The sequence below is a fragment of the Triticum urartu genome, chromosome 5 (assembly GCF_003073215.2).
Source record: "Triticum urartu cultivar G1812 chromosome 5, Tu2.1, whole genome shotgun sequence".
Lineage (NCBI taxonomy): Eukaryota > Viridiplantae > Streptophyta > Magnoliopsida > Poales > Poaceae > Triticum > Triticum urartu.
Window position 1 is genome coordinate 612,376,061 of NC_053026.1, and position 17,447 is coordinate 612,393,507.

Below are 17,447 nucleotides of genomic sequence, written 5' to 3' on the forward strand. Positions count from 1 at the left end.
GAATCTCGGGCAAGTAATATATCGATTGACAAAGGGAATTGTATACGGGGTTGTTTGAATCCTCGACATTGTGGTTCATCCGATGAGATCATCGTGGAGTATGTGGGAGCCAACATGGGTATCCAGATCCCGCTGTTGGTTATTGACCGGAGAGTCGTCTCGGTCATGTCTACATATCTCCTGAACCCGTAGGGTCTACACACTTAAGGTTCGGTGACGCTAGGGTTATAGGGATATGTATATGCAGTAACCCGAATGTTGTTCGGAGTCCCGGATGAGATCCCGGACGTCACGAGGAGTTCCGGAATGGTCCGGAGGTAAAGATTTATATATGGGAAGTCCTGTTTCGGGCATCGGGACAAGTTTCGGGGTTATCGGTATTGTACCGGGACCACGGGAAGGGTCCCGGGGGTCCACCGGGTGGGGCCACCTGTCCCGGGGGGGCACATGGGCTGTAGGGGGTGCGCCTTGGCCTACATGGGCCAAGGGCACCAGCCCCAAGAGGGCCCATGCGCCTAGGGTTACAAGGGGAAAGAGTCCTAGGAGGGGAAGGCACCTCCTAGGTGCCTTGGGGGGGAGGGAAACCCCCCTTGGCCGCCGCCCCACCCTAGGAGATTGGATCTCCTAGGGCCGGCGCCCCCCCCCCCTTGGCCCTCCTATATATATAGTGAGGGAAGGAGGGCTTTTCTCCCACGCCTTTGGTTGCCTCCTCCTCCCTCTCCAACACCTCCTCCTCCTCCATAACGCTTGGCGAAGCCCTGCCGGAGTACTGCAGCTCCAACAACACCACGCCGTCGTGCTGCTGCTGGTGCCATCTCCCTCAACCTCTCCTCTGCCCTTGCTGGATCAAGAAGGAGGAGACATGGCTGTTCCGTACGTGTGTTGAACGCGGAGGTGCCGTCCGTTCGGTGCTAGGATCTTCGGTGATTCGAATCACGTCGAGTACGACTCCCTCATCCACATTCTTTGAACGCTTCCGCTCGCGATCTACAAGGTACGTAGATGCATCTAATCACTCGTTGCTAGATGAACTCCTAGATGGATCTTGGTGAAACCGTAGGACAATTTTTGTTTTCTGCCACGTTCCCCAACATCCATGACCCTACCCTAGGTACATAGCTTCGTCAGTGAGCGCCTCGGGGACGGGCAGAGGGGGGAAAGGGACCCCGCCGGTGCTGAGCCTCCACCGCGACGGAGCGCGTACGTCGGGCGGCGCGGGGTAGTTGGCCTCGTGGAGGAGGTGGGCCTCCCACTCATGCAGCGAGCGGCGGCCGAAACCGTTGGCCGCCGCCGCGTCGCCGGGGTACCTCGCGCTCATGGTTGCCGGGGGGGAGAGAGAGGGGCTCGAACGGCGGAGAGAGGGGAGGAAGTGGGGCGGCGAGGAGGGGGAGTATTGGTGCCTCACCGGCGCGGCCAGGGGCGGCCGCGTGTGAACGCGTGGCAGAATGCGGGGCGGCGGCGCCGCACTTCACCGCCCGTGAATCAATGGCAGGTTGACCGACGGCAGCCTTGGCATTGATTCCCCGCGGGAAAACCGAGACGATGAGGACGACCAGCCTTCGTCTCGCTGACGTGTCGGTCCCGCCACTCTTTCGTGCCAAAATGTTCAAGCCAGCACCCCCGAGCGTCCCCCAGCGTGCCGGGTTCGGGTTGAGTGCGCCGGCGCCAATTTCGGCCCAATCCGGCGAAAAACAGGCTCGTGGCTGGAAATGCTCTTAGTTACGGGGCCGATTTTTCAGCGCCGGCGCTAAAAAACGGCCTTGGGAGGGGGGGGGGGGCTGTTGGGGGCGCGGCTGAAGATGCTCTTAGTCACACATCCCACGCGCCTCCTTCCTTTATCCATCTATTCTCGCGCTGGCCGTCGCCGCTTCATTACTTTTGATTTGCCGGTTCTACCATTTTTTTTCCGTCGTAGTAGCTGTTGGCAACAATGGTTCCAACTTTTTATTTTGCCAGCCCCAACATACGTGGTCACCGGTTCTGGCAAATGTGATCGCCGTTTTCAGCAGATCGCCTCGCTATCCGTAGTCGTTTGTTCCAACAAATGCGACGGCTGGTTCAATCATCTCGTTTTTTGTAGCACTTTTTGGGCTGGACAGGAATGAAGCGGTGTTGCAACCGACGGTGGCAAACGAGAGAGTGTGCCACATGCTGGTGTTGCCGGGGCCGCCGTCGACGACGAACGCGGCTGCCGCACCCGGCAAGGGAGCACCCGATGGAGTAGGGCATGCCGGGCGTGGTGACTCTGTTTTTTTTCTCTCCCCTACGCTCTTTGATGTGATTGGGGTTGCTACCACTGACCGGATCCGACGGCTGGAAGATACCAATTTGGATGGGTAGGGTTCAGTTGGCCCAAAGTTGGACCGATCGACTGGCGCCTAGTACCTGCCATTTTTATTGGCATGATGATGAAAAATTTAGTTTACTCACCAAGTAAACTTGCCATCATCTGCGAACATAATTTGTCATGCATAAAAGTCTGACCGTCGATTATTCGAATCGTTTGTATAATGTAATTAGTGCGAATCTTGATAGTAAGTTTTTGCAGGATGTGCTTGAGCTCATCTGCTGGTACAGTGATTAGTTCACCTGCCTGTTGTCTCCTCCGTAACGAGTTGACAGAGAAAGTACACGCGACAAAATAGTACTCCAAGACACGCTAAGAGTAATGGAATCAGCCGTTCTCATATGTCGTTGTGGCATGTGTGGTCGCAGGGGTAGGGGCAATCGATGGCCCTCACTTCAGCCCGGCCAAAGTACCAGTCACTCACAGATTTCGCGATACTCTGTGCACGCAAGAACAAGACACAAATGAATGAATCAATGAGCATGAACTATATAACCCACTTTAAAATCCAATTGGTAGACAGTAGATACCTTATTGTGAATGGTAGGAGAGCCATTTGCATTCCAAGTAGCCGGGACCTTGGACTGGCCGTGCGTGAAGCACGAGTTTATGAAGAACCCATTGCCCTTGGAGCGGGAGAAGGCGCCTTGCACAATTCCCACCATCTGCTCCCTGAAAGCTGCACCCATAAATTTCAGATCATTGCTTGATCATCGTATGTATCACAATTTAGTGTGCTGCTAAATTAATCTATTCTATAGATGTATGTATACCTTGCAAGACTTTCATCTGGGATGCGTTGCAGGCTAAACGACTGGACTTGCAGGCTCGCCAGGCGCCGCCGTGGTCGGCCACGTCCGGGGCCAGGCTTTCATGGATCTGAATTACATTTTCTTTATTGTTACACAGACGAAAAAGAAACTATATATGCTGAGATGATGTCTGGTCAAATATATATATACCACAGCTTCCTACCTGCCATGTATCGTAGGCTGCATTCAGCAGGAAGGTCGGGGTTTTTATGCTGCCGATTATGTTCTGCGGGAAGAAGCACTGCATGCATGTGCACGTACATGAGATGGTAGGGGTCAGTTGAGTTCGGCTTCATGGGTTACGGTAGAGTTCAACAGCTAGCTATAGCATGCATGCATGTAAACAGATGAAACCAGCGCTATGCATGTATTCACGTTACGCACCGAGGTGGCGTCGAGACGACCGGTGCAACTCCTCGGCAGGGTCTGCGCCACCCCATGCGTGGCCACGACGCCTCCGAAGTAGGATCTCAAGGTATGCCCACCGGCGACGTCGACGCTGAGTGCATGCATGGATTCAGAACAATGAAGATCGATGCGCAGTGTGGATGGATGAGTTCTGGATGCATGTGTGTGTAACGTACGCGTCGAGGAAGAGCCCTGCGTCGGCGAGGCACTTGACGGTGGTGCTCCGGCCGGCGAAGAAGGCGCCGAACTGGTCGCAGTGCAGTATTGCCGACAGGCCCCCGGCGGAGCCGCCCGCCAGCAGCACCTGATCCGCGGAGGACATCCCAATGGAGAGGAGGTGCTGGATGACGGCGTCAAATATGCGTTGGCCCCGGAAGTAGACCCTCGAGCCCGCGTCGTAGCCTTCGCCGGCGAAGGACGCGCCGTCGCAGTAGCGGACCATCACCCGGTTCCAGCTGTAGAAATCTAATGTGCGTACGCAGGAGTGCAAGCGTTAGTAAATGTAAGTCCAACGTCGATGCATACCGCATACGTACGTATGTATTTATGAGCCATATGTATGTACGGACCAGGGTTCTCGGCGGGGTTGGAGCTCAGGATGCCACGGAACTCGAGCTGCCTTTCCATGAGATTCGAGGACCCGAGGCGGCTCCCCTTGCGGTACATGCACGCCGTCACGTTCTCGCACCAGCCGCCTCCCTGCATTCTCGCAGTATGTTCGATAGATTTGGTAAAATGTATGTATCACATGAACTGAAGAAATAGTTCTGTATAGATGTACCTCTAGGTTGACGATCCAGCTCTTCTTCCCTGCACCGGACCCCGGATCCATGTGGTAAGCCGGCGGCGTCCCATCCATGCACACTGCACATCATTTTCATACTTACATGGGGTCTGCTTCAGTACACCCTTATCCCAATAAATCTCCACGTGATCCTATATACCTAAATAATGCATACTCACAGTCCCTATTATCTTAACATGCGCACATGTCATCTTATCAAAGGCCCACCATAACATGCATGAGAAAAGGTTTTCCATTATTAGTTGATCACATGCACACATGCCACCTCATCAAAGGTCCACTCAACATGCATGAGATTTTTTTTTCCAGTTATATTATGTCATGTATATTCGAAATATTTTTCAACTACACAGTAATCAAATACAAATATAGTATTCATTTCTAGTTTTAGATCATACTCATATATTATTAATTCAACTATGTATGTATACAATCAATTCACTGAAATATATTGCAATCAATTCCCGTGGCAACGCGGGATATTCTCTAGTTAGATTAGTAGTCAATATTCCACAAAAAAAGATTAGGTAGTCAATACATGAATATTGCAAGAGAGTATCATCAAGCAACATAACAAATGCTTAATTAGTGTTGAATTTGCAGGGTTTAATAGGGAATATTATGGTAGTTAGTGTGCATTAAGATCCAATTTGTAAGGATCCAACAAATTCCTGACCATTGCAGTACAGCTGGATACTATTCAATTCCGTTAGTTGTACCATCCATTTTATTGTTGATGTGATGGCATACCAAAGATTCAATTGTATATTATTTCGTAAGATATGATTTTATATGATAAGCCAATAAGACATGCACTAGTAGGGGCGTTCTCAAGAAAAATCGGTGGGAGAAAAAATCGACAAACCAGAAACGGGAAGGGGAAGTGGAGGGAGGACGGATTAAAAAGACAGACAACATAATATTAGTATTTTTTAAGATAATAGTAAGAGAGATAAAATACAAACATAGAGTGTAGAAACCGACTGGAACGCTTGAATTTCAATTTGGTGAAACATAGAGTGTAGAAACGGATCAACTAGAGGGTTGAAAATAGGTTCTCTCTAAGGTACGAAAAATCAAGAAGGTTGGGTCTGCTGTGCTGGTTTCCGCCTGATTTCCTTTTCGTAATGATTAATTGGCTTGCCAATTTTGTTTTTGTTTTTATGAAAAAAAAGAGCTCTTGCCACACTTGCTTGAAAAAAGAGTCACATGTGAATACTTGTTGCTTCTCTCTTTATGTTCGAGACGAGCATCACTAGACTTTCATGTGTTTTTTTGTAAACAGCAGACATACGTGTTATAGCACTTACTGCTAGTTCCTGGGCCAGCAAATACGGCTTCTAGGGGACAATCATAACTGAATTGTGGGGATTCACTTTGAATGGATACAGAAATTGCAAGGAAGTATAAAACCCTTCCAAACTGATGGGGGCTGGGCCTTGTGGTTGGAAAACTGGACATAATCTAATAAAACGTATTAAAGGTTGATTCAGAATTGGCATAAACACATGTACATACCGGCTCCCTTGTCGACGGCGGATGTGATGAGGGTGATAGGCACCGCCGGTACGCCCGGCGCCGCCGCGAGGACCAAAACGACAATGGAAAGCGCCCAAAGCTTGGCCATCCCGACCTTCTCCTCCATCTTCAACAATGGAGATATGGATACTCACGAGTCACGACTCTCTCCCAGTTGGCTCCTAGAAATATGCCCGTCGAATTGGGGATATATATTGATGGTCCTCAATTAGTACCAAATATAAAGGAATTAATTTTTTCAAGAAAAATAAATAAAAGGTAGGTATTAAATGCAGCGACTATGATTGCCTGTATATATCCAATCTACTATACGCGAACATGGCATGACACACCGCCTGGGGCCTAGCTACAATTTTGCTTACATTTCCTTCCATATGCGCCAATTGGCCAGCACGAAATTTCGAGGAGTGGGGCTTCAAGATATATGCTCCTACCAGAAAGTCAATCATCCAGCACGGAATTTCAAAAAGTGAAGCTTCGAGATTTATATATCCTTGTCCGAGAAAGACGATCACACCGCTGGGATCAGTGTGCAATCCATCTCAGCTTATTCTCTCGGTTCATCCATATCCAAGCGAAGCTTATCACCACACAAGTACTCCCTCCATTTTTAAATATAAGTCTTTTTAGACATTTCAAATACAGATGTATGTAGACATATTTTAGAGCGTAGATTCACTCATTTTGCTTCGTATATAGTCACTTGATGGAATCTCTAGAAAGACTTATATTTAGAAACGGAGGGAATACTAGTATATCTATCTGCATGAGACTCGCATGGCCATGTGATGAGGGCATTCTACTACAGCTACACCAATAGCTCCTGTAGTCACACCTGCTCAAGTAAGATAAAGGCACTAGAGCTCTCGGGCGTCAACCTAAAATATTGGAAACTTTCGTCTCTAGGAACTTCTGCTAATGATCATCCTTGGGGGAGGACCAACTAATTAAAAAATGATTTTTAGCAGCAAATCTTCACTAATTGTACACTGTTCATTAGCAAAAATGCAGCGTAAGGAGGGGTCCCAGTACTGGAAGTCTATTCATTCGATCAAATATGAGAGTCACCTAGGGCTGAGCGTCTCTATAGGCAATGGGGTTGGGAACCTTTTCTAGCTGGACCCGTGGCTAGGCAGATCTCCGCTTTGCGCCGAATTCTCATATCTATTTGGCATCTACCCAGACCTGATATTTTTTGTTTCTCGGGCCGCCAACAATGGGAGTTGGAACATCTCGTTCCGACAAACATTTGGACCCGAGGAAACGGTAGCTTGGGCCGCCCTTCGAGCGGCCCTCCCACCAGTGTTGGCAGACTCTCCAGACGTCATATCTCGCCACCTGGACCCGCTGGGGCTCTTCCATGTTGGCTTGGCATATCGTGCCCTATGTCATGCGCCGACACTTGCATGGACCACAACTTGCTGAAAAGTGCCCCTTCCGCTGAAGATCTAGATTTTCTTATGGCAGCTTCAACTTGATTGCCTCATGTCGAGGACAGAGGTGGTCAAGCGACATGGGCCGGTTGATGGTCTATGCCCCCTTTGTGGTGTCTCCGAGTATGGGTTCTTCGTGTGTCCCGTTGCCCGATTCCTTTGGAGCTTTGTCCGTGAGGCCTTGGGGCCTAAGTGGCTGGCCCTTGACCTGGCTGAGTTCCTGGATAGAAAGGCGAATCATAGCGGTAGGTGGAGACATCTCTTCTGGTTAGTGTTCGCCGCGATAACCTAGATTCTTTGGATGACAAGTAACAAGATGGTCATCAAGAGCGGATAGTTTTGCGACGAGCCACTAACTCGCTATTCAAATTTCTGCCTTTTGCAGCACTGGCACCTACTCTCTAGGCAGCAAACAGAGATTGGCTAGGCAACATGATGGATTCACTGATAGCGACAAAATGTCACCTTGCTTTGCCTCTAGGTCATTGATCTTTCAGGCGCGTGTGGGTTTATGTTGGCATTTTCCTTTTCTTTTTGGGCATACTTGTATTGTTGCTCCATCAGACTTTTTTTTTCTTCGGTACTTGACCTTGTTGTATGAAAGTGGTGGTTTGCTTTATTTATAAAGCGGGACAGAAGCCTATTTGGAGAATATGATACTGTCTAAATAATATATGATTGTATTATTAAGGAATAAATGGCCTAGCATGGATGAGAGGGACAAGCATTAGAGCATGAGCAAGCATGAAGATGGCAGCAACCATATGTGAAAGATGGAGATTTAAGTAGAGATTTTATAACTTCGAATCCACCATCACGTAATGATGCATAAACACATGGATAAAATATATAGGATGATACTTCATATTTTTCATCCACATCGTTCTATAGGTATTGCGCTACCTTACTTTTGGATCAACCCCGTGTACATAACCACAGGTAGTTTTTAGAGTCTGCATTAGTGGAGAAAACTGAGTTAGGATGGGATTCTCCTCCCCCTCTGTCCCTCCATAAATACTATGTGTAGGGTTTATTTTGTTAAAAGTTTGTCATTATTATATCTTCTTGTAATTCGTTTATGTCCAGGGACCATGCCAGGGCTGCTTACGAAGCCCCAACTTTCATATATACTTCATATAATATTCATAATGTTCTTCCTTGTCTTCGATTACTTGTAGGGATTACATATTTGTGGTCAGGTTTATCGTGCCTCGACATGGTCAGTAAAAACTCCAAAGTTGGTTTAGCGATTATATAGGTGCAGACCTCATCACACATTGTAGTCGGATCGTTTAAGTCGACTTCACCCAAATTAAAAGACTAATTTGCATTGAAAGATTGGGACACCCTTCTACCTATCGGAAAGAGCATATAACCCCATAGGTCAATTTTTATAATTAATGTTAACATATCTGAAGGAAATAGGGTCGGTTTGGTTCGAGGCCTGGAGCAAAATTGCCTGGCCACAAACTTGCCTGGAATGTGCCTGAGCTATGTTTGGTTGATGTCCTAGACTTCTGCTTCTAGCCTGGCCTGACAAAGCTGACAAGCTCATTAGTCTGTGCTGGCCGGCAGGCATGTGATTAGCCTGGGCCAGGCGATCCATTCCTTACGCCTAGGTGTACTGCCCCAGCTGCCTGGCATTCTTGTATTATTTCTTTTGCATGGTATGGGTAGGTGTTGAGTTTTTTATGTACTAATTTGTACTGTAATCAGCAGCAGCCTCAGGACGCGAACCAAACGCCACATGCCTAACCAGGCAAAAATATCAGCATTCTCAGGCAACCTTCAGGCATCAATTTTCACCAGGCATGAACCCCATGTCTTCATCCAAACAGGCCCATAATGCCTACTGCAAGTTTATTTCAGGGGAATTTCTTGTGGGTGCAATAAAGAATGGAAGATGACCCCCACAAAATTACATGAGGACTAGTGTTGATTCCTTAGGCATGTTGATGCTATCAAAAGGAGACGAGGATGATGTAATGATTTTCTCTCTTCGCGTGCTTAAAGATCAAACTCTAATGACTTCAAAATCCTTCAACATTCCTCCACTATATCTACCCAACTTTCATATTCGAAGTTGTCGAGCTATTCTTGTTAGAACCACCGAGCAGTACACCAGATATAGCCATTGCAAAACCTCTTCCATTCGGAGCTACCAATTGTTCCATTTGGAATTGTTGAATATTTTGGCAAACCATCGGTTGCCTCCTTTGAACTTTCGAAGCCATCCAGCCAGAATTCTGAAGCAACAATAGTGTGCCATTGCTAAAGAGTTCCATTCGTAGCCTCCAAATGCTCTTTTTTCAGATCATCTGAGCCATTTGGATGTTGACACTTTTATTCACGTCAGAGCCGCCGACTTGATCACTCGAGAGCTTCCGAGTTGTGTAATAGAGTTGGTAACGACCAGATTTATGATCCCTCCTATTTATACTCCACATATCCCACATGTTCACTCGAAGCAAACTCCAGTCCCATCATTTGTTCTCAAAGAGAACTCCACCTCCTCATGACGATTTCAAAGGGCTTTCTAATCTAACCATCGAAGTCAATCCTTTGAGATCTAATCTCTCTTGTTTTCCACTCCTACTTCTCCAGTTCAAAAGCCAAAGCTTGAGAGAGTATGGGTGTTGAAGAGATTATCTTTTGAAGCACAAGAACAATGGATTCATCAGCTAGCAATCGCCATCTTATTACTTTTGGAGGTTGTGTGCCTCCTAGATCGGCAAGGTGGTTGCAAGTCTTCAAGTTTGTCAAGAAGCCAAGAATTTTGTAAGGGCTAAGAGATCACCTAGTTTGTGAAGATCCATGCTTAGTGAGGCTAGTCCTTCATGGGTGTACGCCACGGTGGAATAGGTTGGTTGCTCCTTCGTGGATTCTTCATGGGTGAATGTCCTTCATGGACCATTCCTTTGTGGGATCTCGCAAATGTGATCACTAGTAGAAAACATGGCTTTGATCACAGCTCAATATACACATTAGTCCCGGTTCGAGCGGCTAAAGGCATTAGTTCCGGTTCAAATGGGACCTTTAGTCCCGGTTTGAGACACGAACCGGGACTAAAGGGCCCATTTCTCAAACTCTACCCCCCCCCCCCCCCCCCCCCCCCCCCCCCCCCCCCCCGCGTGTATCGCCATTTCAGTTTTGAAAAAAACAAAAGAAAATGACAAAAGATAAAAGATAAAATCCTTCGAGATGTAGTTATATTACTACATCTACTAGTTAGGAAAATTAGAAAACTTAAATTTGGACATGTTTTGCAAAAAAGTGTTATGAAAAAGTAAAACAGCTATAACATTTGCGTACGATGTCGGAAAAAAACGTATAATATATCAAAATGTTCAGCACGAAAATCCGCATCTGATTTTGACCGCCTACTGCGTGTTTGCAAATTTTTAGAATCCTCAAATTCTAAAAGGAAAAAATTATGCTCAAATTTTAGTTTTTTTGAATTTTAGTCAAACTACTTATTCAAGAAGTATTACTGTTACTAAATAATTATTCAAGAATATTAGTGTTACTTTATTTCAGTTTTTTTGAATTTTGGTCAAATCCGGTCAAACTATGGTCAAACTACTTATTTAAGAAATATTAGTGTTACTAAATAATCATTGTTTTTTAGAATAATAGTTTCAAACTCAAATAGTGAAATGTGTGATTTCATGCTCAAGCTAAACTCCTAAGGGTTAATAGGATTGACATCTTACTATTGTCAGGAAAACATCAAGTGCAGACTTGGAAACGAGGGGGACTAGGAAGTTAGATGATTTGGAATGATGAGGGGTGATTAGAGATTAGAGATTAAATTGAGCAGTGATGAGGGGTGGGTTATTAAAGATTAAATTGTAAAATAATTCAGAAATTTGAAAATGGGGGAAAATTAAAAAAATCATAAAATTACCTTTAGTGGTGTTACCAACCGGGACTAAAGGTGGAGTTCTAGTCAGCGGCCACGTGAAGGGCCTTTAGTCCCGGTTTGTATAAGAACCGGGACTAAAGGGGGGGGGGGGCTTTAGTACCGAGCCTTTAGTCCCGGTTCCAGAACCGGGACTAAAGGCCCTTTTGAACCGGGACAAATGGCCCATTTTCTACTAGTGGATCCTTGTGATCTTAGGTCCTTTGTGGATCAAGGTATCCATCAGTGTGGATGTAAGATAGCACTAACTATCCAAACCACGGTAAAAATCTTCACCGAACCTACCCGTGTTTGCATCTCCCTAATTCTACCTTGTTACTTACACTTGCATGTGTTTACTTTCTGCTGCCTATACTCTTGTAGACTTGCTTGTGTAGGGTGCTTCATAGATTATTAGAGAAGCCTAAAATCACCAAGGAAATTAAAATTTGGAAAAAGAGTCCCATTTTGTCTTAGTAGCCTATTCACCCCCCCCCCCCTCCCTCCCCAAGATAGACTTGATCGATCCTACACTATCATGTGGTATCAGATTTTCAGGTCACTTGGTGCGATTTTTCGATTTTTTCAAAAAAAAATAGAAAAGGAGGATGACCCCCGGCCTCTGCATCTGGGAGATGCATACGGCCACTTTATTGATTATTCACGAGGATTTCAGTTTTTTCATAGGTTAAAGTGCATCTTGGATCAAGTTGAACAAGCCAAATAAATGGGATGGCCTCATTAGATTACTCAAGAACCCCAATCTTGCATCCAAGAAGCAAAAGACAATGACATCTCAAGCTCAAAACTACTCATATGGATGAAGATGGTGCTGCACTGGCTAAACTCATCGCAAGACCAAAGGGGAGGTGGGAGCGACTAGGGCAAAGCATGTCGGATCGGCGAGCTCATGGTTGACCTGGTTGGCAGAGATGATCTCCAACAAAGAGATTTCAGGTGCCAGTAGGGATGAAAGGAAGGAAGAAGGTTCAAGGATTCGTGGAAAATAGACTTGATCGGCGATGCCCTGATGTTTAGAACCAGGAAGAAACGTACACTCAACTACACGCACACTGCAAGCGAATGAACTTAGCTATCCTCCCTCTCCTCTTTCTACTTCGTCATGGAGGTACGAGAGCTAATCTCTTCCATGGGGTGTGTATGGTCCATTCATGGTGGAGTGGCAGGGCCATGGACTCGGGTGAGTACACTGAGTGCATGCAATCAGCCAGAAAATCACGTTACCGAGGAAGTATCATGTACGGCACGGGCACTTTTTTGTTTAAACATCTCGAAAATCATTTACTGCATGGTAAAAAGCCGAATTATACGTCACAATAGAAGTGCCCGTTGCTGTTTTGCAACTTCAGATCCAGCAAACATTTGGAGTCTGAATTTGGCAGCACAACGCAATTCTTTTGGTTCTGCACCTGTAGACTTCATTCATACTTGGGCATCATGCGCGCATGTAATGTCATACGACAAAAGATGTGCTAACGAAGTTACAGACCAACCTGACAAATACCAATAACACACCGATGATAGGCACCACCATTCATATTTACGGATTTATGTACTGTACAGAGCTTCATCTGATTATTTACAGGCGAACTCTTGCTGATAAAACGGCTCAAGACACCAGCAAAACAATCATCAGATTATTTACAGGTGTCACTCTCGCAGATAAAACGGCTTGAGAACACCAGCAAAACATGCGACCAAAAATAAAAGATCCAAAAGGTAACCAACCACTCATTTGTACATGCTTTCCTTTCGTCCACTTCTATATCTCACAATTTTTTAACTAATCAACCACAGGCAAATGGAAATCATCATTTCCCGGGTTTCTTCCTCTTCTGAGCGGCCATCCTCTTGGTGTAGAATATCCATCCTATAACATAGGACAATGTCCTCCATCCTCTATATGGCTTTGGCTTTGATATCGTCGCAATGAAGCCCTTCAGCGCAGCCCCAAGATCTTGTGTGTCAAAGGATACCGGGGGGTCTGGACCTGGACGGCAATAATAGTCCTCTTCGTTGAACGAGGCGTGACTGGTGCTCTCCTCAAAAACCAATGAATTCGAGAACTTGTCTAAAGCGAGTGATTCTTGAGGCTGTCCATGGCCACCAAGTGGGGGAAGCTCAGGCTGAAATCTATTTTCACTGCTCTCTACAACTCCCACCGCACAAGGATCCAAGGCACACAATGGTTCGACAGAGAAAATGTCGCCTGATGGTATGTCCAAGTGGCTTAAATCAAAATCATCAGCGGCAACTTGTGCAGGTAACTGGAAAAATTCGTTTTCACACAAAGATGAGGATCTCATATTGAGGAGCTGTGACGGATTCTCCAAAAGTGTTTCATTGTCGCAGGTCGAGACATTCTTCCAGTCTTCAAATGCTTGTTTAACAGCTGCATTTGCTTCAGCCTAGAAAGAACAAATGCTGTAAGACCAGATGGTCTACGTTGCAACTGGTAGAAGGGGAAACGAATTTGATCTAAAGAGCTTATACGACGAAGAAAAGTGAATACCTTCTCCTTTTCTGTCAGATCATCAACAGAAACAAACTTCTCAGATATTAACCCTCTCACTTCCCCTACAGCATTGAACACAACAGCAGTTTTGCTTGGGCTTTCTAGATAGTAAATATGCACCTTGTCACTGAGAATACATGTTGTTTTTGCATGCTCAATAGTAACCTCCCACATCTTAGTTGACATGCCAGTGCCCAATATCTGCACAATGTTAACATTAGAGTTGGTTAGGAAATCTACATATTTTCTGAGACACCACTATCATCTGCAACAACATGCCACACCTCATTTACACTACCATAGATAAAATGCAGTTGATCCATCCAAATGAGGAACTCCTACACATATATGCAGTTTGATGGTTCCAGTTTTTCTTAATTCAAAGATTTACAAAATAATGCTGTCAAACATGTTCGATATAAATATACATGTCAACCTTGGACAGAATGGACTAGTCATCAACAGCTTGTATAAACTCTACAAAGAATATAAAATACATAAGCAAATTCTGTAAACCTTGCAAAAGGGTGCATAGTACCTTCCGGAGCCTAGGAGCATCAAGATGCAATAAAGTGAGAAAATCTTTGACTGTAACTATCTTCTCCTTATTCAAACGCTTGTGAAAAGCTCCTTCCTTGCCAATCTTCTCCAGTCTCCAAACCTCATCTTCAAGAACTGGTGGGTGATGCTTCTTGTACACTGGGAAAGGGGAACAAAATATAACAAGTGAGGCATTTAAATTTGCCCAATTTGGTAGCATTTGAGACAATGATGCAATGACATAGGTCAATCATTAGCAGTAAGAGTAAGCTAAGTTGGTCAAAATCCTTGCATTGAGAAAGCAAATTTTTATTACGTGACTATGACTATCAAGGGCACTGTGTTCTAACAAATCTAGATTGCAGCAAGGAATTCATGTGCTTATATTTCTATGTGCAGTTGTCAATTTTAAGGACGCTGTGCCAAAATGATGAAACTTATCAAATGTGCAGGAAGGGGTGCAAGAAACAAATAACAATTGAAAGCAGCATCAACTCACATTCTCCACGATGATCCTTTACCACAAATGATTCAGTTTTTGCTTCCCGTACTCTTACGCCATTATAACAACCATCCTCAGTTCTTGCACCTAACCTGAACTTTCGGCTGCGTGTCCAGCTGGAGTTATCTGTGAATGCTACATCTCCCACTGTACCAATGCCTTTATCAAGGCCAACAAACACGTCTCCAGAAAGCAAGGGCCGTTTACCTTGTCTTTCTTTAACGATGTTATTATTGAACTCCTGAGCTGTCCAGTCATTGCCTTCTCCGTCCTCAAAGTCACCCTCTAGAACTACTATTTCAACCTTCAACAGGGACTCCGTACCCATCACTACAACTTCTCTGGTCAAAGTGTCGACTAGAGCAATACTTAAGGTACCCTCGCCTTCAACCTTGGAGCCAGTGAAAATTGGAAGAGAAAGCCTAGTCGTGAATTGGAGCTGCAGATTTTTCGATGTAGATGGAACAGTGTACGTGGGACTTCTAATGAAAAATGAACAAAAAAACAAGGTGGTTAGATGAAGCTGCATCAGTTTACGAACTTCAAAAATTGTCAAAGAAGTGTTCATATACCGTACCTTGTCATCATAGCGGCATGATTTGCGAGGGCCAACTCAATTTCTTCTTTAACCTAAAAATTTGACTCGAATTAAGCATCAAGATCACCACTGAATAACTTAAAACAAAAACATGGCTGAAAACAGCACTGACTAGGTCAAGCTTTATGATGCAAGCAACAGCCTTGACTGAAAATATTTAATATTATCTTTTGAAAATGAATGAGAAAATGTCCATTGGAATGAATGCTTCGTTGCTAGTTTCGCAGGGTTTCAATGGTTCTGAATGTAGAACAATACAATGGTAGAAAAACTAATTCAATACAGTGGCTTCCAAAAATTGTGATTGAGATCTACTCTTGAACAAGAACCCCTTTTCCTAAAGTAATTAATACCTACAAGGTCATTGTGATCTCTTAGTAAAGATTTGTGAGTTACTAATAATTCCTTACTCTTCAAAACTAACACAAATACAGGACCAATACAAGATGGACTCCTGACAGCAGCAATGTTGATCAACAATTTAAGTAAGCTAAGTTTAATTCAGAAACCATGTCACCCAGCACATCATAATCGTAAGCCTAATGGAATGAATAGAAGATGCAGATTATAAAATTTTCTGGCACGGTTGAAGGAAATTGGGGGGGACAGCTTGCATAGACTCCTCACTACTCTGCAGATGAATGGCTGCAATGAAGAGCGTTGTCAAAAGTGCGATTTCAGATCTACTCAATACGAACCACCTGTTCCTAAATCAATACCTAAAGGTTCGTTGTAACCTCACGGTCCAAATTTGTGGGTCTGCGGAGTTTCTGATTCTACATATTCAAGACTAAACTAAGCGATGTAGAAAATGGATTCCTGACAGTTATACTGATCACCAATTGAAAAAAAAAAAACTAAGGTTAATTCAGATACCTAGGCCCAAGGAAATGAAAAGAAAGGAGACGCGGATTAGACGGAGCACAGCCTGCGAATTCGTCGTGATACGGCTGAAGGAAACGAGGATTGGGGACGGGGAAAACACGGGAACGAGGTGCACGAGACGGACGGTGGCTCACCACTCTCCGGATGAGGGGCTCGATCGACGAGAAGAGCTTCTCGATGCTGCTCTTCCGCATCACCTCCGTGATGACCCTGCAAACGAATCCAATCCAATCCAATCAGAGAAACCGAGGTGGAGATTCCGATCGAGGCCGCCAGGAAAGGGGAAGGGGGACGGGATGCTTACTCGCGGAGGGCGGGGACCCGCTGCCGCTTGGGGTCGGCGGGGGAGGAGCTCCCGCCGGACTCGGCCGGGCCTCCGCCGCAGCCCCCCCACCGCGGCCGCTCGCGCTCCTCCGGCTGCCGCTTCTGCGACATCTGATCTCCGATCGCCGCCGCCGGTCGCAACCTAACCCTGCGCCGCGCCGCCCGCACGGGAACTGGTTCGGTCAGATGGCCACGGTGCACGGACGGGACGGACGGTGGGTTTGGTTCGGTTGGAGCCGCATAGGAAATGGCCTCAAATTGCGGGGTGACTCGGCCCACAGGGCCGGAAAAGGCAGGCTACAGACAGACCGACCCGGCCTACCCTACCCTGCCGGCCCGAAGCGCATATTCGGCGTCGGATCCTTTTCTTCCGGCTCGGCCACTTGTCCCGTCCGTCCGATCGACCGAGACATGGGCACTGTTTGGCAAATTCCGGTGCCAAACATGAGGCAACTCATACACTTCTCTCCCTCAAAAAAAAAAAAAAAACTCATACACTTGTCCAGCACACACAGTACTTTTCTATGTTTTGAGTTGACACAGTACTTTTTGAGGGTGGCACATACAGCACTTGGCAAAACGGGAAAAGGCGCATACGGCAATAGCAGACATGTTTGGTTGCATTCCACACTTGGCAACGCTTGTTGCGTCCATGCCACAGTTTGTGGTGGCTTAATTGGTCGCCGCACTTATGACAAAAGGCGATCTAGCGACCGAGTCTTTGATAAGATGGGGTAAGCAACTAAGAAGACGTGGCTACGACAAAACACTTGTACACTGGCTTACCCGCGCGCCTAACACTCGGTTAAGGCCGCGC

The 17,447-nt window shown here is 45.9% G+C and overlaps 2 protein-coding genes across 4 annotated transcripts; both read right to left on the reverse strand.

The window, feature by feature from the left end:
- Positions 1-2,490: 2,490 nt before the first annotated feature.
- On the reverse strand, positions 2,491-6,409 carry LOC125511232 (pectin acetylesterase 3-like). The gene is made up of 10 exons (XM_048676556.1): positions 6,274-6,409; positions 5,891-6,072; positions 4,349-4,431; positions 4,137-4,266; positions 3,744-4,032; positions 3,544-3,658; positions 3,323-3,400; positions 3,121-3,226; positions 2,878-3,026; positions 2,491-2,786 (listed from the first exon to the last, which is right to left on the reverse strand). Exons 2-10 carry the CDS (start codon positions 6,015-6,017, stop codon positions 2,685-2,687), a joined length of 1,179 nt encoding a protein of 392 aa, XP_048532513.1. The 5' UTR covers positions 6,018-6,072; positions 6,274-6,409; the 3' UTR covers positions 2,491-2,684.
- Positions 6,410-12,784: 6,375 nt separating this feature from the next.
- On the reverse strand, positions 12,785-16,875 carry LOC125511233 (calmodulin-binding protein 60 A-like). 3 transcript variants are annotated; one of them, XM_048676559.1, is made up of 7 exons: positions 16,611-16,875; positions 16,441-16,516; positions 15,401-15,453; positions 14,821-15,302; positions 14,320-14,480; positions 13,779-13,982; positions 12,785-13,674 (listed from the first exon to the last, which is right to left on the reverse strand). In XM_048676559.1, exons 1-7 carry the CDS (start codon positions 16,739-16,741, stop codon positions 13,078-13,080), a joined length of 1,704 nt encoding a protein of 567 aa, XP_048532516.1. In that variant the 5' UTR covers positions 16,742-16,875; the 3' UTR covers positions 12,785-13,077. The 3 variants fall into 3 exon arrangements, with proteins under 3 accessions (XP_048532516.1, XP_048532515.1, XP_048532517.1); XM_048676558.1 differs by having other exon boundaries at positions 14,821-15,305; XM_048676560.1 differs by lacking the exon at positions 13,779-13,982 and having other exon boundaries at positions 14,821-15,305.
- Between the last annotated feature and the right edge of the window lie 572 nt (positions 16,876-17,447).

What these genes read in the sequence shown, in the direction of transcription:
- LOC125511232 (XM_048676556.1), bottom strand. Translation starts at nt 6,017, where the DNA reads ATGGAGGAGAAGGTCGGGATGGCCAAGCTTTGGGCGCTTTCCATTGTC. An exon ending in GTCGTCTCGACGCCACCTCG is followed by an intron (nt 3,401 to 3,543) that starts GTGCGTAACGTG and finishes ACATGCATGCAG; the next exon opens with TGCTTCTTCCCGCAGAACAT. An exon ending in CAGCCTACGATACATGGCAG is followed by an intron (nt 3,227 to 3,322) that starts GTAGGAAGCTGT and finishes AATGTAATTCAG; the next exon opens with ATCCATGAAAGCCTGGCCCC.
- LOC125511233 (XM_048676558.1), bottom strand. Translation starts at nt 16,741, where the DNA reads ATGTCGCAGAAGCGGCAGCCGGAGGAGCGCGAGCGGCCGCGGTGGGGG. An exon ending in CGGGTCCCCGCCCTCCGCGA is followed by an intron (nt 16,517 to 16,610) that starts GTAAGCATCCCG and finishes ATTCGTTTGCAG; the next exon opens with GGTCATCACGGAGGTGATGC. An exon ending in AGCCCCTCATCCGGAGAGTG is followed by an intron (nt 15,454 to 16,440) that starts GTGAGCCACCGT and finishes TCAAATTTTTAG; the next exon opens with GTTAAAGAAGAAATTGAGTT.